Source organism: Condylura cristata, unplaced genomic scaffold (genome assembly GCF_000260355.1).
Source record: "Condylura cristata isolate star-nosed mole 26May11 unplaced genomic scaffold, ConCri1.0 scaffold00017, whole genome shotgun sequence".
Lineage (NCBI taxonomy): Eukaryota > Metazoa > Chordata > Mammalia > Eulipotyphla > Talpidae > Condylura > Condylura cristata.
This window is the reverse complement of record NW_004567118.1, coordinates 29,007,741-29,031,470: the sequence shown is the minus strand read 5'-3', so window position 1 is coordinate 29,031,470 and position 23,730 is coordinate 29,007,741. Positions and strand designations below refer to the sequence as shown.

The 23,730-nt window shown below is 46.0% G+C and overlaps 2 protein-coding genes across 2 annotated transcripts in view; one reads left to right on the top strand and one right to left on the bottom strand.

Moving 5' to 3' along the window:
• Positions 1–7,101: 7,101 nt before the first annotated feature.
• On the bottom strand, positions 7,102–19,089 carry TP53 (tumor protein p53). Its single transcript, XM_004684639.2, has 11 exons — positions 18,968–19,089; positions 11,472–11,572; positions 11,346–11,367; positions 11,014–11,256; positions 10,432–10,615; positions 10,237–10,349; positions 9,893–10,002; positions 9,558–9,694; positions 9,394–9,467; positions 8,535–8,641; positions 7,102–7,990 (listed from the first exon to the last, which is right to left on the bottom strand). Exons 2-11 carry the CDS (start codon positions 11,543–11,545, stop codon positions 7,909–7,911), a joined length of 1,146 nt encoding a protein of 381 aa, XP_004684696.1. The 5' UTR covers positions 11,546–11,572; positions 18,968–19,089; the 3' UTR covers positions 7,102–7,908.
• An 897-nt stretch (positions 19,090–19,986) lies between these two features.
• WRAP53 (WD repeat containing, antisense to TP53) overlaps positions 19,987–23,730 on the top strand; it is a 10,520-nt gene continuing 6,776 nt past the window's right edge. The window contains exons 1-4 of the mRNA XM_012726004.1: positions 19,987–20,148; positions 20,284–20,679; positions 20,844–20,942; positions 21,201–21,312. Of these exons, the coding sequence (XP_012581458.1) occupies positions 20,285–20,679; positions 20,844–20,942; positions 21,201–21,312 (606 nt within the window). The 5' untranslated portion in view covers positions 19,987–20,148; position 20,284. The remainder of the gene's footprint in view (positions 20,149–20,283; positions 20,680–20,843; positions 20,943–21,200; positions 21,313–23,730) is intronic.

Below are 23,730 nucleotides of genomic sequence, written 5' to 3'. Positions count from 1 at the left end.
CCCCATTCTTCCATTCCTGAGCTTGCCTCTCTGACCTTTCCTATCTTCCACATTTTCTCCCTGACTACACCTTCCTGTCTTGGTAACTATTGGCTTCTCTGGCTTCTCTGGCAGGTCTTTCTCCACCTCCTCTTCATCCCCATTCCCTCCTCTGAAGGGCAGTGCAACCATTTGTAATTGAGGACACGGTGGCTCCATGTCTTTCCCTATTCCCTGCCCCTTTTTGCTTCTTACCCTATGGTGACTGCTTGAGCTGGAAGTGAGGGCCCCTGAGGAAGAGAAGCCCACCTTGGTTCTTGAAATTTCTTTTCTTGGTCAGGTCCCTACTACTATCCAAGTAACTGCTGTTCAGAGGGGCGGGGTTGACCTAGGCTGAATATCCACTTTGTTTTTTCCCCCATGGCTCCCTTCCCCAGCTCGCTTTCCCAGAATATCCTTCAAGATCTACTTCCCAGGGAGCCTGGGGGAGGGACAGCCGTTTTGGCCCGATCCCCAGAGGCCACCTTGGACACATCAGCTGGCTGTGGGACTGTTCCACCTCCTCCCCTGGGGCCAAGTCCCCTCTCCGGTTGCTTTTAGCAAGCTATCAACTAATCACTAACTCCTCCCCTCTGCATTGCAAGTACCACCCCCTCCACCCCCATCCCCACGCATTGCAAATACTACCCCCCCTCGCAATCTAGTCTGAATTTCTTGGCTCCTCTCCTTTATACCCCTTTGCCTTTTTAAGCAACCCCACAGTGCCCATGGAATGTTAAATGAGGGACCTCCCATGTTCTGGACTTACGGAGACATTTTAACTCTTTCTATTTCAGTGTCTCTTCACTTCCCCACTCCCTCTAACCTCCTTTTTCTGTTCTGATGCTGCAGCCCCCATGCCAGCTCACAGGGGGGACCCTTCCCTTTTTCTCTTGCTGGAGCTGTCTTTTCCCTTGGGGTCCCCAGGTTTTCCTGCACTCTCCTCACCCTAGTGGTCTCTCTCTGCAGTTATTTAATGCCTGTGTCAGATTTACTGTAAAAAGAGGATAAAGTACAATAAAATGAGAGCAATTATATATATAAATATATATCATACACAGAGCCCTGCGTGCGGGTTGTTCCTTTCTGAGCATTTGAAAGAGCCCTGGAATGGGGGCAGAGGGTGGATTTGGGTGATTTAAGGGTTATCCAGGCCTTGGGGGGCTGCTGCGACCTCTTCTTATTTTTTTAAGATTTATTTATGCATACAGAACTGGTTTTCAGGCCAGAGGTGCAAGGGTGGGAGAGGATTTATCAGAGACAGAGTGGGGAGCAGAACAGGCAGACTGATGGAAGTACACTGCTGAGGGGAGCAGCGGGAGAGACAGTAGAGATCTGTGTGCCATGTGGGTCACCTCCCTGACAGGGGATCGAACTCGTGCTGAAGCAGCAGCAGTTAGCTTAATAGTGCTGTGCTTTAACACATTTAGCCTCCAGGGAGGGCCCTAACATTTATTTTAATTTATTTATGCATACAAGAGCTGGAGTGTAGGCCAGAGGTGTGAGGGTGAGAGGATTAAGCAGAGATAGAGTGGGGAGCAGAACAGGCAGATCTACTGTTGAGGGGAGCAGTGGTGAAGACAGGAGACAGGAGAGGTCTGCTCCTCCATGAGTGTAGCTCCCTGGCCAGGGATGGAACTTAGGCTGCAGTAGCTGGGATAGCTTGATATCACTGAGACAGGGAAGACTAGCATTGACCTCTTTTTTCAGTGTCCACACAACTAGCTCTTAGCTCATCCTTCACCTGTACTATTTTGTATCTTGGTACAAGAGAGGAGAAGTTTATGTCCCTCTGTACAGTGATATTTATGCAGTGTCTACTATGTGCATTCTAGGCACCATGAGGACACACTTAGCAAACTGAGTTCCTGCCCCCAAGGAACTCCCCAATTTAACAGGAGAGGTGAGGTGCAATATCAGGTAGACTTAAATGTGCTGCAAGGAAAGGGAAAAACTTAGGGATGATAAAATTCAATGATCAGCCACTTTTTTTTCCCAGCTGCTTTCTGTTGGAGGCTTTGAAGGGAAGGTTTCTTAGAGCTGTAAGGGATGGGGCAGTTTGGAGAAAGAATAACATCAGCAAATGCCTAGAAAAATGTTGAAGCAGATTTTAAAATGTTATAAACCTTATGATCCCAAATATGTGTTAAAAAAAAAAAACACAAATAGGGGCCCTCGCTGGTAGCGCAGCGGGTTAAAGCACAGCACTGAGAAGCTAAAGCCACTTCCGCATGAGTTCGATTCCCGCCTGCCCCGGAGGTGACCACATGGCATGGCAGACCTCTCCTGAGCCGCATGGCATGGCAGACCTCTCCTGACCTGCCCGCTGCTCCCCTCAGCAGTGTACCTTGTCGATATGCCTGTTCTGCTCCCCACTCTGTCCCTGGTGAATCCTCTCACCCTCCACATCTCTGGCCTGTACCCCAGTTCTGTATGAATAAATAAATAAATCTTTAAATAAAAAAAACCACAAATACAGAAAAAAGGAATGATGGGTTTTTACAATGTTTTTATCGTGGTATATCAGGCATGATTTTAGAGCTAATTTAATTTTATTTATATATTTTTAAAGATTTATTTCTACAAGAGCTGGGGTATAGGCCAGAGATGGATGAGAGGATTCACCAGAGACAGAGTGTAAGCAGAACAGGCAGATCTACTGAAATGCGCTGCTGATAGAAGCAGTGGGGGAGACAGGAGAGGTCTGCTGATAGCTTCATAGTGCTGAGACTTAACCTCTTATGCCACCAGGGAGGCCCTTATGTTTTATTTATTTTTTAAAAGAAATATTCCTTTGTTGTAAGATTTTAAAATGTATTTTGCATATAAGAACTGGGGTTTAGGCCAACGGGGTGTGTGTGTGTGAGAGAGAGAGAGAGAGAAAGGATTCACCAGAGACAAACTGGGGGGCAGAACAAATGGATTTACTGAAATACATTGCTGAGGGGAGCAGCTGGTGACAGGAGAGGTCTGCTGCACCATATGTGGGTCAGCTCCCAGGTCAGGGATTGAACTCAGGCTGTCATGGTGGCAGCTGAGACTTAAGCCTTGGCCACCAAGGAGTCCCTTCATTTACTTTTTAAAAAAAAAAATACAAAATGTATCTCCACTGAATGGAAGTAATGACTGTAGCCACATAATAAAATTTCTTGTATGCTGAAATCTATGTCTGAATCCATGACTGCTGCCCCTGGCTTGTCTGCTATGGTGCACACCAAGCCATGTCCACTGGAATCTACTGATTCTAGTAATTTTGTGAAATCTGGCAAGGCAAGTAGGTTCCTTCCATTCTTTTGCAGAAAACTATTGCCTATTCTTGACATATTTACCAACTTACAAAATCATGTTACAATTGGATGTGCACGATATTGTTATTTCAGAATTGACTTTTTAAAATGCTATTTTTTTTTCACATCTGAGAATGTTCTTTCCTTTTGTTTATCCCAACAAAAGGTTTATATCTTTAAATGAGGTATCATAGTTTTCTTCATATAGGTTCTATATCAATGTATTTTGTGTGTGCCTTTCTTATTAAACTTATTCCTACATATTACTTTTTTGTTATTCAATGAACCTTTAAAAAAAGATTTATTTTATTTTTTTATTTATGAATACAAGAGCTAGGATATAGCAGAGGTGCTGGGGGTGAGAGGATTCACTAGAGACAGAGTGGGGAGACAGGCAGGTTGACTGAAATACACATCTAAGGGGAGCAGTGGGCAAGACAGGAGAGGTCTGCTGCGCCAGGTGGGTCAGATCTCAGGCAGGTGATCAAACTCATGCTGCAGTGGCTGCAGATAACTTCATGGTGCGAGACTTAACCCTCTGCACCACCAGGGAAGCCCTTTGACTAATTTTTTTCTTTCATATCAAATCATTTGCCAGAATATAAAAAGTGCTATTTCTTTATGTTATCCATCTACCTTATTACATTCTCATAATTTCATCAGAGTTTGGAGCTTTTCTTGAATTTTTTAGTACATAATCATATCAGAAAGGTAGTTTTTCTCTCCAGTATCTCATTTCACTTTGATCCTCTTGAATATATTAAAGTCGTTAATGGGCATTCCTGTAGTGTTCTTAATTTTAATTGAAATTATCTTACTGTTTCAACCACCAGGATAATACTTACTGGCATTCCATTACTATTTTTTTTTTTTTAAAGATTTATTTATTTGTGCATACAGAACTGGGGTACAGGCCAGAGGCTCAGGGGTGGTGAGAGGCTTCACCAGAGACAGAGTGGGGAACAGAACAGGCAGATAGAGGAAGTACACTGCTGAGGGGAGCAGCGGGCGGGTCAGGAGAGGTCTGCCACGCCATGTGGTCGCCTCCGGGGCAGGCGGGAATCGAACTCATGGGGAAGCGGCTTTAGATTCTCAGTGCTGTGCTTTAACCCGCTGCGCCACCAGGGAGGGCCCTCCATTACTATTTTAATTAACTTTTTTCCTAAGGAGTGGCTTTGAAACTCAACCAAATTCCTTTCAGCATCCATTGATAGATCAGTATTTTTCTGTAATTTGTTAATATAATAAATTATGTTGATAGATTCTCTATTAAGTCAACTTTACCTTCCTGGAATAAAACTTACTTAGTGTTAATATTCTTTTGCTTTATCAGTGCATTCTTACACTATTTTCAAATTTTACACTAGATAAATTAATTTGGCTTTAAAAATTTTGACATCTTTATCAGGTTTTAGTGTTAATGAAACCATACTTTCATATGGAGATCCCACTTTCATATGGCTCAGAATAATTTAAATAACACTGGACCATTAGATGCTGTTTCAATCCAGTTCTTTAGTTTTTCTTTTCAAACATATCTTTTTTTTTAAAGATTTATTTATTTGTACATACAGAACTGGGGTACAGGCCAGAGGCTCAGGGGCGGTGAGAGGCTTCACCAGAGACAGTGGGGAACAGAACAGGCAGATCGACAAAGTACACTGCTGAGGGGAGCAGTGGGCGGGTCAGGAGAGGTCTGCCACGCCATGTGGTCTCCTCCGGGGCAGGCGGGAATCGAACTCATGCGGAAGTGGCTTTAGCTTCTCAGTGCAGTGCTTTAACCCGCTGCGCCACCAGGGAGGGCCCATATCTTTTTTTTTTTAAAGATTTATTTATTTATGCATACAAGAACTGGGGCACAGGCCAGAGGTGGTTGTGGTGGGACACTGAGAAGCTTCACCAGAAACAGAGTGGGGAACAGAACAGGCAGATATACTGAGATACACTGCTGAGGGGACCAGTGGGCGGGTTAGGTCTGCTGCACCATGTGGGTCACCACCCTGGCTGAGGCTCGAACTCATGCTGCATTGGCTTCATTTAACTTCATAGTGCTGCACTTTAACCCATTGTGCCACCAGGGAGAGCCCTCAAACATATCTTTTTAAAGTCCCTGCTTTTGGATTTATTTTTTCAACTAATTTTGATTTTTCTTTCAATAACTTTTATCTTTGACTTTTAAGGGTGCATACTAGGTATTTTTTTTCTCTTCAAATAATGAAAGCATTTATGCATGTACATGTTCTTCAGAATACAGCTTTTGCAGGGTCTCACAGATTTGGGGAAATTGGGTTCCTGAAGTCAGGGAGATTGTATGAGTGTATGTGTGCATAGTATATATATTTAAATATACCACAGGACAGGGCCTGGGATCTTGGGAGTTTGAGGGCAGGAGCCATGTCTGCCATGGATGCTTCTAGGGCCAAGGAAATTGCCAGGCAGAGTAAGAAACAAGTGAATACCCACCCACCAGATGGACAGATGACTGAAAGAACACAGCCAGAGGGAAGTCAACAGGTAGGACTAGAGGTTAGGGCTCTTTAAAGGTCACAGAGCTCATAGTAGAGCTGGCCCCCAAACCCAGATTTTGTAATTCTGTCATGTCAGCTCACAAAGAAGGAACTGGCAGAGTTCAAATGTATCTGCTTTCTGTAGTAGAGCAGAAAGAAAAACTGCTAGGGGTGCAACCTAAAGAAGTGTGAAAATAGGGGTGCTGGACACTAGTTAGAAAGGGAACTTCAAGGTGACCCGCTATAGGAGATAGAGTAAATTTGGACCTTGGCTTGTCAAGACCCTAGTGGGTGGGGAGAGATGGCAAAATTAAGGTTTTTGAAAGTGATGGTTCCAAGTCTCCTAGGGGATGTTTGGCATTCCTGAACAGAAGATGGGAAAAAAACGGCAGTTTTGAGGCTCGGCAGGCTGCTGGCTTCGGTCAGCTCGGGACCCTCAAAGCAAGCCAGGGCTTGACATTTTACACCTGACTGATAACTGAAAGGACAGGGTCCCAGAAGCCCCTCCGGAGCTTCTTCCACCTCTAAGGTGGAGCTAAGCCATGCTCCCACTATCTGGTTCCCCTTCAAGCATGGATGAAGCATGAGGAGGACTTGCCTGTGGCCCCCCTCCCTGGGAGCTGGCAGCACTGAGAAATAGGGGGCGGTGCTGAGCTTCCCAACCTCCACTCTCCTTCTCACCCCAAGAAGCCCTTTGAAAGGTTTTTCTGGCAGAGTTTAAAGCTTCAATTCATTCAAATGCTTGGCACGAGGCCCAGGACCAGGGTATGCTGGGAAGGCCTCAGCCTTAACCTCAGCCGCCCCCTCTTCTTGGGGACCCTGGCTGGCGGGCTTCTCGCTTCATTTTACAGCACCCACAGCTTTTCCCTTGGGAACCCAGGTAGCCTGCTCCTTTCCCGTGGAGCAGATGGCAACCCCAGAGGCTCAGGCTTGCTAAATCAGACACTTAAATCCCATAATCCTCAGTGAGAGGCTGCCGGGAGGCAGCAGTCCAATCCTAGAAACAGGGGCAGAGGAGAACCCTGTGCCAGCCCTGGCAGGAGGGCGGAGGGACAGTTGGTTCCTGAGTTATGAATGGAGTCCCCCTTCCCTCGTTGTCATGCAGCCTGCAGACTGACCCAGTCTCCAGCTTTTGTTCTTCTCCCGGAACCCAGTCTTGGGCCCCCAGCCCACACTCCCTGGGACTCAGGTGGCTGCTTCTCAGTTTACCTCCTTATTCACCCCAAAGTGCCAGCCACACATAGGCTGGGAGAGTTCTTTCCATTCCACAGACACATAGGTGCTAACAACATTTTATTGTAAAATAATCAATATAAAAATTGGATTAAAAAAAGAGAAGAGAAGGGGAGTGGGTGATGAATACAGATGTGCCTTGTAGACTGCAGCTGAAATCAACCCTGAGTCATTTAAGGGAGGGTAAACAGATCTTGGTGGATGCTAAGCCACGGATGGAATTCTCCAGGGTGTGGGATGAAGTGAGATTTCCTCTTAGGTACTGGATTAAGTTCACCAAGAGGTTCAATAGAACTTGTCTGGGCCAGCAGAGAAGAGCTTTAACAGCCACCTTGTCATAGAAATGATCGGCTCCTCTACCAAAGGGCAGAGTACCCATGTGTGTACTATGAGAAAAGGTGCTGCTGGGGCCAGATACACATTATTTCATTAATCCTCACTAAGAACCCTGTGAGGTAGGTACAACTGTCAGCATCTTATAAAGTGGATAATGAAGTTAGGAGAAATTCAACATCTTAAGAATTTCCCTGGATAGTACGGTAGAAGACTAGGCTTCTAACCCACTGTATGGCTGTTTCTAAAATGCCCCTTAAACGGGAACATTTCTTTTCCTCTCCCAAAAGTTCCTTGTAGTACAGACCTTAAAAGCTAAGGCAGAAAACTCCCAGCTTCCCTAGCCCTCCCCAAACCACCAGTGCTGGCCAACTTCTATTGTGGTGACCCAGGGAAAGACAAATGGAAATACCCTAGAGTATTTTGAAGGCACACCTGTATCAAGCAGAGGTTTAAGCACCAGAATGCTAAAAAATGCTGAGAGGGGGTTACAGGAAGGTGTATCAGTGGTGGGCAGGAAGCAGAGGACATCAGTCTGAGTCAGGCCCTTCTGTCTTGAACATCAGTTTTTTATGGTGGGAAGTGGACTGCCCCTTCTTCGACTTCAGGTGGCTGTGGGGAGACAGAAGGGTGGGAGATGACATCATCCAAATGAGACTCTGGGCCCCTCATTCTAAACCTAGCTAGGCTTTAAAGGGCCTGAGGACAAGGTAATGCAAATTTAAGTTCATTTAAGTTATCACCAACTGCAGACATGTTTATTGAGCACCTTGTGCATACTTGTGTATATTAGTGTTTATTGTCCCCTTCTATCATTCGATTAGAGGAATGAGCCTGAGGGGTGTCTGGACTTGTTAGTACTTAGCAGGGTTAAGCCTGACCCCAAATCTTGGCACTTTCTTAACACTTCCACACAGCTATTGGGTCCCTATCTGAGACATCCTCCGCTGGGAGGGAGAGGAGGGGTTTGCTGGAAATGGTGGACTTGAGAGTTTTGTGGGTTCCCTGAGTTAGTAAAGTGGTGTTTGAACAGGACTGTCACCAAGGGGAGGGAATCAGTTGCCTTTTATCTTAAAGGCAGAAACAGAATGGAATATTCTGGCTTTCCAACTTAGCAAAGCAAGGGGTGAATTGGGAGTGGACCCAGATTCTTTACCTGGAGTGAGCCCGGCTCCCCCCTGGTTCCTTCCCAGCCTGGGCATCCTTCAGCTCCAAGGCATCATTCAACTCCCGGAACATCTCAAAACGTTCACGTCCTCGGATCTGAAGAAGGAGAGAAGGGGGATAGAGAAATACTAGACACAGTCATGGTACAGTTTCCATGCTTGTTTAACAATTTTCTTTTTGGTCCTTTAGAATGTGTATTATCGTGGGCATCCCTGGTGGCTGAGGAGTTAAGTCTCAGCACTATCGCCACTATGGTCAGCCCAGCCAGGGAGCTGACCCACATGGTGCAGCAGACCTCACCTGTCTCACCCTCTGCTCCCGTAAGCAGAGTGTTTCAGTAGATCCATCTGTTCATCTGTTCTGCTCCTCTCTATTCTATCTGTCTGTCTCTGGTAAATCTTCTTTTATTACCCCTGGCCCCCACACCGCAGTTCTTATATGCATAAATAAATAAAAATAAATCTTAAAAAAAGTTTATTATGGGCAGCTCTCTGCTTTCCTGTGTCTAGGGAAGTGTCTCTTTCCCTTAATAAACTTGCTGTGCAGCAGGAAAAAGAAAAATCATAAGCTGAGGTATAAGTCAGTATTTTGGGCTTAGGCACAACTGAGAGGCACTATCTCCAAGCACACTATGCCCTGATGGCAAAGCAGTCAAGAAAACAGACTTCTGAGTTGTCCTACCTCTAACCCATTACTAACTGCAAAAGACTTAAGGCCACAATCAAGAGGAAAGATGAACAGAGAGGCTGAGCCCAAACTTACATCTACTACATTTACATCTTTTCTTCCCTTACGCAACTTCACTGAATGGGAGCAAGAGACTCAGTAGCTCTCCTAAACTTTGGTACCTGAAGGGTAAAATATTCTCCATCCAGTGGCTTCTTCTTTTGCTGGGGAGAAGAGCTGGCGCTGGTGGGCAGTGCTGGGGACAAGAAAAGGTAAGAAAAGATAGATTTTGGGGGACAGCTGTATTATCTCTGGCTCCTCCACCTCCTCTGTCCTGCTTGCTTACCTCTCTTAGTGCTCCCAGGGGGTGGCTGAGGGTGAGGCTCCCCTTTCTTGCGGAAATTTTCTTCTTCTGTGCGCCGGTCTCTCCCAGGACAGGCACAAACACGCACCTCAAAGCTGCTCCTTCCCAGCAGATTACCACTACCCAAGGTAGAAGAGGGAGAAGACAGTGAGGTAGGTAGGTCCTACTTCCTTGTTCTAGAAACTACCCTGCCCACGTGCAACCTCCCTCATCCTAGGCGGAGCCTACGTTTCTGGCTTCAGGTATATTGAGCAGTAGGCCCTAGAGGCAGAGGCTAGGGAGGAGGGTGCCAGTGTGAATGGCATGCGGATCCTTACTTAGAATCTTCCAGTGTGATGATGGTGACAATGGGCCGCCGGTTCATGCCCCCCATGCAGGAGCTGTTACACATGAAGTTGTAGTGGATGGTGGTACAGTCAGAGCCGACCTGTGAGAGAGCACAGGCTCCAGGTGAGATCACCTAGTCCTGTGGAGACCTGGAGCCTTTGTTAATACTGTTCTTCAACTGTGGAATGGGCGATAACCCATCTTTTCTGCACACCTCACAAGGTTGTGCAGAGACTGAGTAAGATGTAGAGAAAAGTCCTCTTTCCATTTGGAGGGTCACTGCCAACCCTCTTCAGCCCCCTCCTTCTGCAGTCTCCCAAATGCCAAACCAGACCTCAGGCAGCTCGTACGGCACCACCACACTATGTCGAAAAGTGTTTTCATCATCCAAATACTTGGCATGCAAGTTTCCTTCCACCCGGATGAGATGCTGAGGAGGGGCCAGACCTGAAAGCAATTAGGGAAGAATCAGGGGCCGAGGGGAATTTGGGCACCAGCCTTATTTCATCTGCAGCCCCTGGCGACTCACCATCATTATCAGAGTTGCGTTCGTGGTGGGGGCAACGTCTCACAACCTCCGTCATGTACTCTGACTTCTTGTAGATGGCCATGGCACGGACACGGGTGCCAGGAGGCGGCGGTGAGCTGACCCATAGCTGCACAGGGCAGGTCTTTGCCAGCTGGCAGAACAGCTTATTGAGGTCAGGGGAGTACTACAGAAAAAGGGGAAAGAACGGAAGGTCAGGGGACAAGTACCCAGGGGTCAAACGAACAAATGCCACTAAGCCATGTACTGTGCAGGGAAGGTAGTTAGAGATCCCAGAAGCTGACGTATAGATGCTAAGCAATGAATGAGCATGAAGAAAAAGGAGAAAATTCCAAGTCCCCATGAGAGGTGCTCAGTATGAAGGGAAGGATGAAAGCTCAAGGTCAAGGGGGTAATGCAACTTTGGGACAGAGGTCAAAGGTCACACATTCTACAGGTAAAACGTAGAAAAACTACTCAGATGCCAAAGATTGAAGAAGAATTTAAGTTCTGAATAGAAAAACCCAGGGGGATATGGCCAGGCATGAGATAGTCACAGGGAGGCAGTCCCTGCGGGCCACTGACCGTGCAGGTTACAGATTTGGCTGTCCCAGACTGCAGGAAGCCTAAGCGGAAGTTATAGCTGCCCGGGTAGGTCTTTTGACACGGGACAGAGGATGACAGGGGCCAGGAGACGGCTGGTGCCAGGGTAGCTGGTATCGGGGCTATTGGTACAGTTGTTGCTGGCATGCTGGAAGCTTCATTGGGAGCTTCATCCAGCCAGTTTGCAACATTTTCTGAGGAGAGCAATTCTTCCACTCCTTGGTACTGTGGATAGGACACAAAAGTCAGTCAGGTTCACAGCCCTCCCGCCAGACCCCTCAGTACCAGGTCCCTTCCCACCCAAAAGTCCTTACCAGAACGTTGTTTTGAGGAAGTCTGAAAGGTAAGAGCAGAAGGTCAGTACTGGTTTTGCTTCCCACAGGCCACTTCAAAGGGGCAAATTGGGTTGTGAACCTGCACCCACCGCCCCTTCTACTCACAGGCTCCACAGGTCTGAAAATGTCTCCTGACTTAGAGGGGCTTCCATGCCAAGTTCTGCCTGTGACTCCTCCATTGCAGCTCCCTGAAGTCAGTGTGGCCACTGTGGTGGGAAAAGCAAAGTTCCTGCATGACACCCCAGCTTGAAGTTGTCCAGCACTGAGGGAGAAGAGCCCCCTCCACCTCTCATATCTGTGTATGCCAGTCAGCCTGAGGGGCTGTTACCGGGGTGGCAAGCAGAGGCCTCCTGAGCTCCTGAGGAGCCCCTTCGCTTCAGATCTTTTACCACAACCCAGACTATTCCTGCCCACTGCTCACCACACACTTCTTTGAGGGGAAATGACCAGAGAGGAACTTCCAGCTTCCCACTGAGGCCACAATCCTCCGGAAATGTGGAGCTTACTTTGCTGTCCTCCCTTGCGCTGGGGGGAAAATATCTTCCTTGACCCCATATTCCCTACCTAAACTCCTTCACTGAAAAGCTTCTAGAAGCTGTCTGTCTCCACTCTCTTGTTCACAGCTTACAGCCCCTCATCATCAGTACTGCCTGCCTTTGATCTCTTTTAGCACTCACTACTTTTCCTGGTGCTGGGGACCAGACTGGCTGCCCCCCCTTGCTCAAGGGGCAGTTCCCTCTGCTGGGAACTGACTCCCCATGGTTGCAGGGCAGGCACCAGAGCAAGAGATCGTCTTGCAGGTCATGCTTCCTCAGGGATATTTTCCCAAACCTCTAAATCAAAGGCTGCCAGCCAAACTCCATCACCCTATTTTAATTCAGGTCACCCTATTTTAATTATTTTAGTACTTACACTGATTATCTCTTTGGGTTCATTTTGTCTGTTTCTTCCAATGGACTATAAACTTCCTCAAGACAGGGAAGTTATTTCTCTTGTTCACATTGACTGGGCTTAGTGGCAAGTCAGTTTGTGCCAGGTCGTGACCCTGATACAGTGGTCAAGAGCAGGACAGGCCCTGGAGTAGGTCGGCGGCCAGCATGTGACCTCCTCGACCAATTTTCAACTAGCTTCATTGTGCCATTTTTCTTGATGCCAAATCTGGCATCAGCTTTGCTAAGAAATATGCAGTTTCCCTCCCCCTTCACGGCTTTTCACTGACAAATGCTCCCCACAATGGGTGGCTTATTGACCAGTTCTTTTCTATTTTCTGTTAACTCCGACTTCCACATTTATGTTGATAGAGAGTTTGTTTTCCTACATACTTGGAGCTTCAGGATCTTTTCAAGTGATTATCTTGTTTGTTCTGATAATCACACCTGCCACTAAGTGACCAGACCATAAGTTTGCTCAGGTGAGTGAACGAGACTTTACTCAGAATGACCATTCAAACATCTAATAAGATGCTCACTTCATTACAGACCACTCTGCAGAGTTCTTTTGTAATCTGTACCTCAGACATGGTTTTGAGCTGATAAAAGTATTCCAATAGACAAGTTGGCAAAGAATCACTTATCCCAGCACCGCTGCTCACATGGTATTGGGGGAGGGGTGGACTATGACCCACCATGGAGCGTAGAGGAAGCCACTTAGGTATAGTAGGAGTGATGCCAAACAATTAAACAATTACTGGGGGGGAGGGAAAGGACCTGGATTCATGATCAAGAGAACTTTTTAGACTTTTACAGAAAAAAGCACCAGTGATTGCAGAAAGGGCTCAGAAGCCAAAAGGCCTGGCTTGACACATCACTGTTATTTTATAGGCTGTGTGACCTTGCGTAGCTTAAAGGGCTAAGCTTTTGGCTTCCTCCATAAGCAGCTGCATTTTACTTATCTTTCTGTATTTCCAGTTTAAAGCAGCCTAGGGGCAGCAAACATGATCCCTGGAGGCAGATGGGCTAGGCCTGCATTCCTGGCTCTTCACCTGTGTGTGACTTTGGAAGGTACTTAACCTCTGTGCTGAGCATCCATGGCCCCAACATGGGGCCCTTCCCATGGGAAATGTAAAGAGCTCATAAAAAATGCCTGGAATATAGCAAAAGTTCAACGAATATTATGTATTATGCATATAAGAGCTGGGGTACAAGTCAGAGATATAAGGGCTGAAAGGATTCACCAGAGACAGAGTGGGGAGCAGAACAGACACATCCACTGAAATACACTGCTGAGGGGAGCAGCGGGCAAGACAGGCGAGGTCTGCAGTGCCCCTTGGCTGGGGATCATCTCGTGCTGCAATGGCTGTGGATAGCTTCATAGTGCTGAGACTTAACCTCTTGCACCACCAGGGAGGCCTTGTGATTGTTCCATATTATTCTCCTAGAGCAAGAACTTGGTGGTAGCATGTGGTTGGGTCTTTGGTGGTACTCTCCCCACTGGTTCACTTTCTACAGGGACTCTTCAGTGAACATGCTAGGGGGGGGCTGTTCTGTTCTGGGCTTTAAGTCTCAACTCCACTGCAAGTTCAGTTCCGTGGACGTGAGGTCTCCCTCTCTCGTCCTTGGGAGCAAGTAAATTCTCAGTGTTTCTTTTTTGGAACGGCAGGTGCTTCCCATGGGTTTGAGCATCAGAGGCCAGCATACTAAACTGTCAAAAGCTGAAGCACCCCTTCACATGGTTGGGGAGGTAGGACGGTTACACAGGTAGCCCCCAGCTTAGTTTGATATAGAGGTGCAACAATGGCTGTTTATAGACTCCATTGGGCTCTCTGCTTTCACTGGCTTGTCTCATTAATCCTTTTAAAAAGTCAATAAGGAACAAATTACCAGCAGGTCAGGCATCTGGGGCGAAAGGAATCAAGTCACTCAGGCTCAGAGAATAGATGTAAAAATCCTGTTTTTGTCTGAAAGCTATTTGATTGGAAAAAAACTGACTGTGAAAGTAATAAAACAATAGTGTTTAGTAAAACTGGAAATGCACACACTTTACTACTCAGCAAAAGCACTTCTAGATAGACTCCCTAGAAAAATGACTGCACGGGGGCAGCAGGAATCTTGTGCAAGACATTCTGACCACTGTTCCCAATGGTAGGTGACAAGAAACATCACTATTATCAGTAGGGAATGGCTAAATGAAAGGTGGTCTACTCATGCGGAAAAGGCACAATAGCAGTTCAAGGAAACAAATTCATCTGTATGTGTGTAAAGAGACGCTGATCAGAAACACGCTGGGTGAAAAAGACAATTTGCTTGAAAAAAGCAAAACACAGTAATGTCTTTTATATAAATAAAAAATGCAAAATGATTATTTATTGTTTATAAATACAAATATGTAGAGGCATAAAAGATAGGCAAGAATAAAAATTCACAAAACCTATAATAGTTATAGATTCAGGGAGAGGTAAGTAGGCTCGTGTGACCAGGGGCATCTTCAAGGGGGTTTTAGCTTTATTATTGAAGATAAATGAAAGGAGAAGATAGCCATACATTCATTGCTCATATAATTAAAACACAGACACAAAGCAAAGTGTTTTAAGTGTTAAAATTATTTGGTGGGGATATGAATGTTGTATACGAATTCTTGTACTTGTCTGCATTTTTCCAAAACAAAAAAATCTAAAAAAGAAAAATAACACTTGTTATGAAAATTTCAAACATATATAAAGGTCAAAAGAATAATGTACCATCCCCTCCTGTACCCACCACCCAACTTCAAACATCAACTTCTAGTGGTTCATCTATACCGTTAGTCATTCCCTACTGCATTACAAATATATTTGGGGTGAAGTATTTGTTAAAATGCACAACTCTTTACTATACCATTTGATCACAAAGTTTGACAAGGTGTGAAGCAGCCTTATAACCCACACCCATACCAAGAGGAAAGTATTTTCATCTGACGTTTTTATATTTCAATCTATTATCTACCATAAATTGCATACCAAGGGAGGCAGTGATGAAAAACCATTCTTTTTGCCCCCACCCCCTCGTTTCACCACCATTTGCTGCATGATTTCTACTTCCCCAGCTTATTCATTTTCGTACCTTTGTAGAAAATCATTACACTACCTTTATAGATTTTCTCCTGGACTCGATTCTATTCATTGATTATTGTCCTTCTGTAGTTTATGGTCATCTTTAAGTCAGGCACCTTAAGACCTATTATTCTGTTCCAGTCCTTAATTTTGGGCTAGTTCGTTAATTTCCATAAACTTGATAGAATTTTGATTTAATCAAATCATTTGAGATGCTGACAGCTTACACTATTGTGTTCCAATTTCTTTCTACCACTTAAATTTTTCTTAATTCTCTTAGCACCTCGTGTAGTTTTCAATATTGAGTTCTGACTATCTTTAGTTAAATTTATTCCTGTATGTCATGTTTATGGATGCTATTATAAATGGAACTGTCCTAGAAAATTAATTTTTTTGACTTCAGATTCAATGCTTATATATATGAGAATACAAACTGATGTATATTACCTTAGAAATGTGAGCTTGCTATAGTCACCAATTTGTTTTGAAGCTTTTTTCAGATTTTCTAATAAGATTTTTTGCATACACAGTCATACCAGCTGTGACTAAGAGAGTTTTATTTTTTCCCTTTCATCACTATGTTTGCTTCTTTTTCTTGCTTGGTTAAGACCTGAGTATAAATGTAAAAGATGTGAGAGTCAAATCTGTTTCTATTTGTTGATCTTGAAGGAAAAGTATTTTATGTTGTCAATGGTAACTTAATTGGGTGTGTGTTTTATGAGACTGAGAAGGTTTTCTTTTCCATGTTTGCTGGAAAGTTTATTTGTTGTTTGTTTTAAATCAAGAAAAGATATTGCCAAGCTTGCAATGGCTAAAGCACCACACTATGAAGCTAGCCAAAGTCTTTTCAATATAAGTTTGATCCCTAGCCAGGGAGGTGACCCACATGGTGCAACAGACCTCTCCTGTCTCTCAGGCTACTCCCCTCAGCAGTGTACTTCACTAGATCTGCCTGTTCTGCTCCCCACTGTGTCTCTGGTGAAATCTCTCATCCCATGCCCTTGCATTTCTGGCCTGTACCCAGCTCTGTACGCATAAGTAAATAAATCTCAAAAGAAAGAAAAAAGCACTGAGATAGTGGCCTTAAACTCAAACCTTACAATAAATGCAGTAAAATATAAATGGACCAAGTACTCCAACTAAAAGCATTTCAACGGGGAAAGGAAGGCTTTTCAATGGGTGCAGCTAGAAGAACAAGTATCTATAAAGAAAAAACAAAACAAAAACCAAAACAGAATCTTGACCCCTACATCTCACACATTATGAAAACAAAACAAAAAACAAAACGAAACGAAACAAAACAACAACCCCCAACTCACGATGACTCATAGACTCCATAAAAGGGGTCCAGAAGAAAGTACAGAAGTATTTGCATGGCCTGGGAGTAGGCAAAGATTTTCTGAACAGGTCACTACAACCACTTAAAAGAAAAAAGATGAAACTTCTGCTCATCTTAAGACAGTGTTATGCAAGCAGACAAACCAACAGGTTAGGGAAAACCTGATCTGCACCTGACAAAAGGCTGTGTACAGAATACATAAAAGTCCTATTATTCGACAACAACAACAAAAATCAAATTTTAAATGGGGAAAAGAGTCTTTTTTACTTGACATGGAAAGACTAATAAACAAGAAACACATGACATATTAACAAAGAACTACAAATTAAAACCACAACGACATACCACATTAGAAAGGACAAATTAAATATGAGGAAGAGTATCTCTGATTGACAGGAACATAAACTATTACAGCCACTGTGAAAATCACCTTTTCTGATGTAGCAATTCCACTCGGAAAGTACTGATCCAAGGAACTTAAAAACGTACGACCAGAGAGAATCGTACAAGAACGCTAACAGAAACTTTATTCAAAATAACCCCGAGTGGGAAAACGTGAAATGGATAAAGAGCCGATGGTGTATTCATCCAACGGATATATTAAGTAGCTAAATGATGCAACAACATAGGTGAATTTCACAGGATGCTGCACGAAAGGAGCCTGAAATAAACGAAGGAGCACATGCTATGGTTTCATTTATATGAAGTTCTCCGGCAGGCAAAACGCACCGATGGTGACAGAAATGAAAATAAGCATGGGGGTGAGCGATTGGTAAGAGGCGGAAGAAACTTTTCTGGGGTGATTAAAATGTTCTGTATTTTCACAGGCGTTAAGCTGCCGAAATATGTAATTGCAGTGGGTGTAAATGTCTTACAAATCAATTTAGAAAAAAAGGTAAGTAGAGCAGCGCCGCGCCCAGCGTCCAGGTCGTAGCAGGACCGTGCTAAATGAAGGGAGGGGAAGGGAAAGCTGGAGGGGCGAGGCGGCGGGGGGAGTCACTTGGGACTCCGCGCGGGTCCCGCAGCCTCCGTCCGGCAGGACGCAGCCGCCGGCCCCGCCCCGCCCCTTCCGCTTCTGGACGTTCCGTCTGCGTCCGGGCCCCAATGGCTCAGCCCGAAGCCTGACACAAGAGAAACCGTTTCTCCGCCACAAGGGACCCATCGTGCCAGTTTGTCACCGTTTTCTTCTTAAATGCACCCATTTTCGAAAATACCCAGGGTTTCCCCCCTGCATCTACATTTTTAACCCCGTGCCAAGTAATGGTAGCGTCCGCCCCGACGGCGTCCGCTGGGGTGGAGCACACCAATCAAGCTGGGGGAGGGACTGAGGTTTGCATCAAAACAAATACCCCTTCTTTTCCCACGGTGGAAACTAAGTAGGCCAGGAATTAAAAAAAAAAAAAAAAAAAAAAAGGTAGGATAGGTGAGCAGCTCCCCTCCGCGTGTAATCGACAACAGTCTAAAAACAGTTTATTTTTCTACTTCCCTCGCACTGAGAGAAGAGTGAGCAGCTCCGAAAACAAACCGGAAATGCTCCTGCAAGTGCAGAAATGTAAATGGAGAGCCAAACAATAACGGGGCTCCCGGCCTCCTCGGCTCAGGTAGCCTCCCAGGTTTGGCGGGCAAGCCTCTCGCTTGGCACTTCCCGCGTCCACAGCCGACTGTCTTTGTCTTTAACTGAATTTTCCCCAGCTATCGGAGCCGAGGCTCCACTGCAGAGATCACTGCTGGAAGGACAAAGGTCCGGAAGTTGTGGGACCCTAGCCTGGGCTTCCCGGATCGACATCAAGATATAATTTCGGAATGGAGCTCGAGGTTCCACCTGAATGCCATGGGTGCTAAAACCTCGAGCCATAATGCCCTAGTTTCCCGGGATCTGCCAAGTCTCAGACCCCGATGCTCTTTGCGTCTTATTTCAGGATTCACTCCACTGGAATGGTGGCCGGCGGGAAGAACCCCTTAGGCCTGCTCAAGGTTCTCCGAAGTCCCACTCTCCAGCCCTGTACAGGTGTTCAGCTTTGATTTCGGCAGATCCTAACCTCCTTCATCTTCCATACACAGCCCTCCCAGCCTTGCATCCCTAATGTTGGTGCTGCCAGCCAAACTTACATCCCCCCCCAATCACTGGGTCTCTACTGCCCCACCCCTAGCCCTACGATTCTCCCGAGTTGAAAATACACCGAGCCAAGAGCCCATGACTCAGAGAGGACTCATCGGGCTAAGGGAAGAGCTTACCCGAACTTCAGGGGAGCTTGTCACGGTCCTGGGAAGCAAACTCCGACCCGGATGCGTGGTGTCCGCGGAGCCCAGCGGACACCTGCACGCAGGATGGTGGCTCTGCACTTTGGAGGAACACAAAACTTTTAGCGCCAGTCCGAGCACATGGGAGGGGAAAATCCCAATCCCAGCAACCCCTGCGAGCCTCCTGGCACCGGGCTGGATAGTCGCCATAACAAGTAAGGGCAAGTAATTAGGCAGAGGGCGGAGGCTATGGAAATACAGAGTCCGAGAGGAGGTAGAGAATGGAGTCAACATTCTCGCGGTATTGCTGCTGTACTCACTGGCTTGTTGGGCGGGGAAGAACGCGAAGCCAGATCCGTGAGGGCAGAATTGGTGGGGACCATTTGGAAGACTCCAGCCATTGTGTCAAATATGAAAATGGAAAGGAGAAAGACTTTGTACTTGACGTCCCTCAGCTTGGACACTGCATTCCGAGATAGTTTCTTTTCACAAACCAAAATTTCACCTGTTAGGACAGTTTTCTTTATTATCCCAGTCTAACACATTCCCCCATATACTCTGCACCATCCCATTTGTTAATTTCCTTTACATCTCTTACTGCTATCTGATTTGTTCACTGCCTTCTATACCAGCCTTAAAAGGGAAAAGACCTTGTTTACTATATCACTGCGGTATTTTTTCCAGTGCCTAGTACAGCAAGATCTCAGTAATTACTGAATGAATAGAAATGGAGGTCTTTTGAATTTGGCGAACAAGATGCAAGACGTTCAAGACGTGTAAAATCTAGTATAGCAATAGCGCCCTCTTCAGATAAGGGGAGGCAGCAAGGTGCTTTGAGAATGACCACAGGAGCCGGCAGGGGGCGCTGAGGCACGTCTACCCGGGCCAAAGCTTTCAGACTACAACTTCCAGCAGCCACTAAGAGCCCCAGGGCTTGACGGGAACGGTCAACCTTGACCTTACGTTCCTGCCGCGCTCTTCTAGCGGGTCGCCCGCGAAATCTGATCCGGGATGGGGAGGTCCAATCGACCGGTGGACCCAAATCCCGCGAGAGCGAGTGGCGCCTAGCGACCGACCCGGCTCGGGAACGCTGGGCTGTCCACGTTGGCGTTGTCTCCCCGCCCGCTTCGCCTCCTGGGGGTCTCGTGCCCCCACCCGGAAGAAGAAAGGCTCAGGTGGGTTTCTCTAGCTTTGCGTCCCGATCTGCGCGGACTTTGAAGTCACCTAGGCCTCTGCGCTGTCCAGACAGCAGGTAGCCAGTGGGAAGGAGGCTGCCTGGCTGACCGAAGTCTGCGGCGCTTCCTCTGCAGCATGGAGACACCGGAGGAGTCACTGTTAGCTCCGGACGGCCTTCCTTCAGACCAGGCTCCAGCTTCAGCCCAGCGCTCTTCTCCCACTTCCCCGATGGATAAAAGCACAGACCCTGAACTGATACCACCGCACCCCGATGGGGAGGACCCGCCCCGGATGTCCCCAGATCCGTTGACTGGCTCAGTTGTGTCCCAGGAGCAGGAGGAGAGGGACCCAGTTTCTTCCTCCACCCCCCTGGAAACAACGCCTATTGAGTTGAGCCCTCAAGCCGAGGAGCAAGAACTTTCTGAAAAAGTGAGCCTTCCAGCCCTAGAAACGAACAGGCCAGAGTTGGAGCCTGAAGAAGCCATGGAAGGTGTGTCTGAGGATCCCGTTCCAGAGGATGAGGGATACACGTAAGTGATGGTGGCGGTTGACTCAGGAGTCTGAAGAAGTTGGAAGTTGTGAGGTGTATAGAAGTGTGAGCTTTATCTTACGTGTTATTTTTTAGTCCTATTTCTCCGGTACTTTCCCTTTGTGTTGGTGAGCTAGATTTGTTGTCTTCCCACCTTCCTTCCAGCACTTGGAGCTACAACTTTTCCCAGATACCTCGGTTTCTCAGTGGTTCTTGGTCAGAGTTCAGCGCCCAGCATGAGAACTTCTTGAAAGGCTGTAAGTGGTGAGTAAGGATAATGAGGCTGTCAATCACTCCCGGGATTTTCACCTTATGACACCCCAACATTTGGGAGAAGCGTCCAAAAGAGATGAGAGAAGCTAGAATTCCTTCTAGTCCTGAGCTTAAGTTTCATTTAAGATCTTGTGTTTTTCACTTTGCCTTAAAGACTGTGGAGGTTTATCTACCCCACAGGTATATACCTTGGCTCTACTTTTGAAAAATACAGGTCTGGCCAGTTTTGTATTTCTCTCCTAATCCTAGGGCCCCTGATGGTTCCTGCATCTTGACCAATAGTGCTGATAACATCCTGAGGATTTATAACCTACCCCCAGAACTGTACAATGAAGGGGAACAGCTGGAATACACAGAAATGGTAAGGGTCAGCTCCCCCTTGCCTGACATTTCACCATGAATGTCCACAGGTAGCATTTTCTATCCTGAATTCTGAAGTTATTTAAAGAGGTGTTTGTCTCTACTTTATTCAGGAATGTGGTCTTTCCATAAAAGACTGGTGAATTGCTCATGACAGTATTGCATTGACTTAGAAATGTTTATTGAATGCCTGTCAGTATGTCAGTTAGTGTGTTTGGCACTGGAATAGAGTGGTGAATGAGAGATGAAGAACTGATTTGCTTTCTTGTGTGGGAGAGAGACACATGTAAACAATAAGCAATCAAGATCATTGCAGCTTATAATAAATGCTATGAAGGGAAATAAACAGAATGAGGAGAGAGTAATTGGGAGATGCCACTTTAGAGCAGATACTCAGAGAGTGACTTTCTGAAAAGGAGACGTTTGAACCTAGACCTGAAGGATGACGAGAAATCAGTCACGTGGAGAGACATGGATAAAGCTTCCCAGGAAGAGATGATATAAGACCCAGACTGGAAAAGGACTTTGTGTGTTAGGGAACAGAAAGCAAGCCAGTGTGCCTGGACTGAAGCCAGCAAGGGGAAAGTGTGGGGAAGACAGAGAAGGCTAGCAGCCACGTCATGTTCAAACTTGGGGATGGCACATTTGGAATTACTTAGGAAGCCGTTTGAGAGCTTTAAAGCAGAAGGGTGAAATGATAACAAAAGTTTGGCTTGTGGGTGGGCAAGAGTGAAATTAGGGAGATTCCTTGGATGTGTTCACCACAGTTCTGGGAGCCATGATCGTGTTGTGGGCCAGGGTGGTGTCAGGAGACATGGGCATGTGAGTGGATTTGAAGTGTATTTGTAGAGGTCGCTGGTCAGTTAATGTGGCGGTTTAGGGAAGGAAGCAATCAAGGGTGATGTCCAGGTTTTTGCAGCCAGGTGAACAGTGGTACAATTCACTGAGAGGAAGGAATAGGGATGTTGAGAGGCACTGGGACAAGTTAGGGGCTTAAAGGTACATTTAATATAAAGTGTAAAGCTAAGGGGAGAAATCAAGGCTGGGGGTATACTTTGGAAGTAGAAAGTGTGTTGATAGCATCTTTTGAGAGCAGATTCAGTTTTAAGAGTATAGCGGGAGAAGGAGGAGGCTTAGGCAGAGCCCTGAGTCCTCGGATATACAGAGAAGTGCGGGAGAAGTGGCAAAAGTAGAGGCAGAGAGTCATGTCTGATGTTGTTGAGAAGGAGATAAATTTAGAGTATGACTGAAGAAGACATTAGTGACCTTCACAAGAGTATTTTGAGAGGTGTGTTGGAGGCAGAAGTCGATTAGAGTGGGTGGTAGAAAAGGAAGAACTGGAGTTCTTTGGAAAAGTTGTCTATGAAAGGGAACTGAGAATGCAAATGGTGAACGGAGGAAAGATGGTGCCAAAGAAGGATTAATGGGGTGCTTTTATGGTATCAGGAGTAACCCAGTCGATTGGGAGGAGTTGATACTGTAAGAGAGAGGGGTTACAAAGACCCTGAGTGACAGGGTAAAGATAGGAACCAGAGCTCATTACAGAACCTGACGTTGATGGATGTTCTTACAGTTTTCTTCTGTAGGAAAAGACAGGATGTGTTCAGAGGCCATGGTTTGGTGCTTGGAAGATATGCTGTCTTGTTCTCTTGGCTTCTCAGTAAAGTGCGAATGGAGGTTATCAAGTGAAGGAATAGAGCAGGGGTACACCATGAGTATCCTGGGGAGTAAAATATCAAAACTGCCAAGGAAATGGGCAGTATTGCCATTCTTTGCACAGTAGCCAATAGAAATTTGTTGCCATCCATTTAGGGTGGGACCTGTTGGCGTGGCTGTGCATTTTCTTTTTTAAGGATGTATTTATTCATGCATACAAGAACTGGGGTATAGATCAGAGGTTGGGGGGTGAGAAGATCCACCAGAGACAGAGTGGGAAGCAGAACAGGCACTGAAATATACTGCTGAGGGGAGCAGCAGGTGAGACAGGAGAGGTCTACTGTGCCATGTGGGTCAGCTCCCTGGCCAGGGATCGAACTCGTGATGCGGTGGCTGCAGATAGCTTCATAGTGCTGTACTTTAACCCATTGTGCCATCTGGGAGGGCCGAGATGGGCATTTTCTCCCAACAAGTTAACTGTAGTTTTTCTGTGAAATGAAGATGATGATAATTATAAACTCTTCATGGAATAGTGAGAATTAGAATTAATGTAAAATGGCTAAAAGAGTGTCTGGCATGAAAAAAGTATTGAAAACACATGGGTGGTCACTGGTTTTAGTTAACTTCGAGTACAGAATATGAGGATAGTCTGGTTGGGGTTTGCAGGGAGAGAGACACAGGTATTGATATTTTGAGGGGTCTGCTGGGGATGTGTATAACTATTGACTGGAATAAAAAGTAGTTAGGAGGCCCTCCCTGGTGG

What these genes read in the sequence shown, in the direction of transcription:
- TP53 (XM_004684639.2), bottom strand. Translation starts at nt 11,545, where the DNA reads ATGGAGGAGTCACAGGCAGAACTTGGCATGGAAGCCCCTCTAAGTCAG. An exon ending in TTTTCAGACCTGTGGAGCCT is followed by an intron (nt 11,368 to 11,471) that starts GTGAGTAGAAGG and finishes CTTACCTTTCAG; the next exon opens with ACTTCCTCAAAACAACGTTC. An exon ending in ACGCAACTCTGATAATGATG is followed by an intron (nt 10,350 to 10,431) that starts GTGAGTCGCCAG and finishes AATTGCTTTCAG; the next exon opens with GTCTGGCCCCTCCTCAGCAT.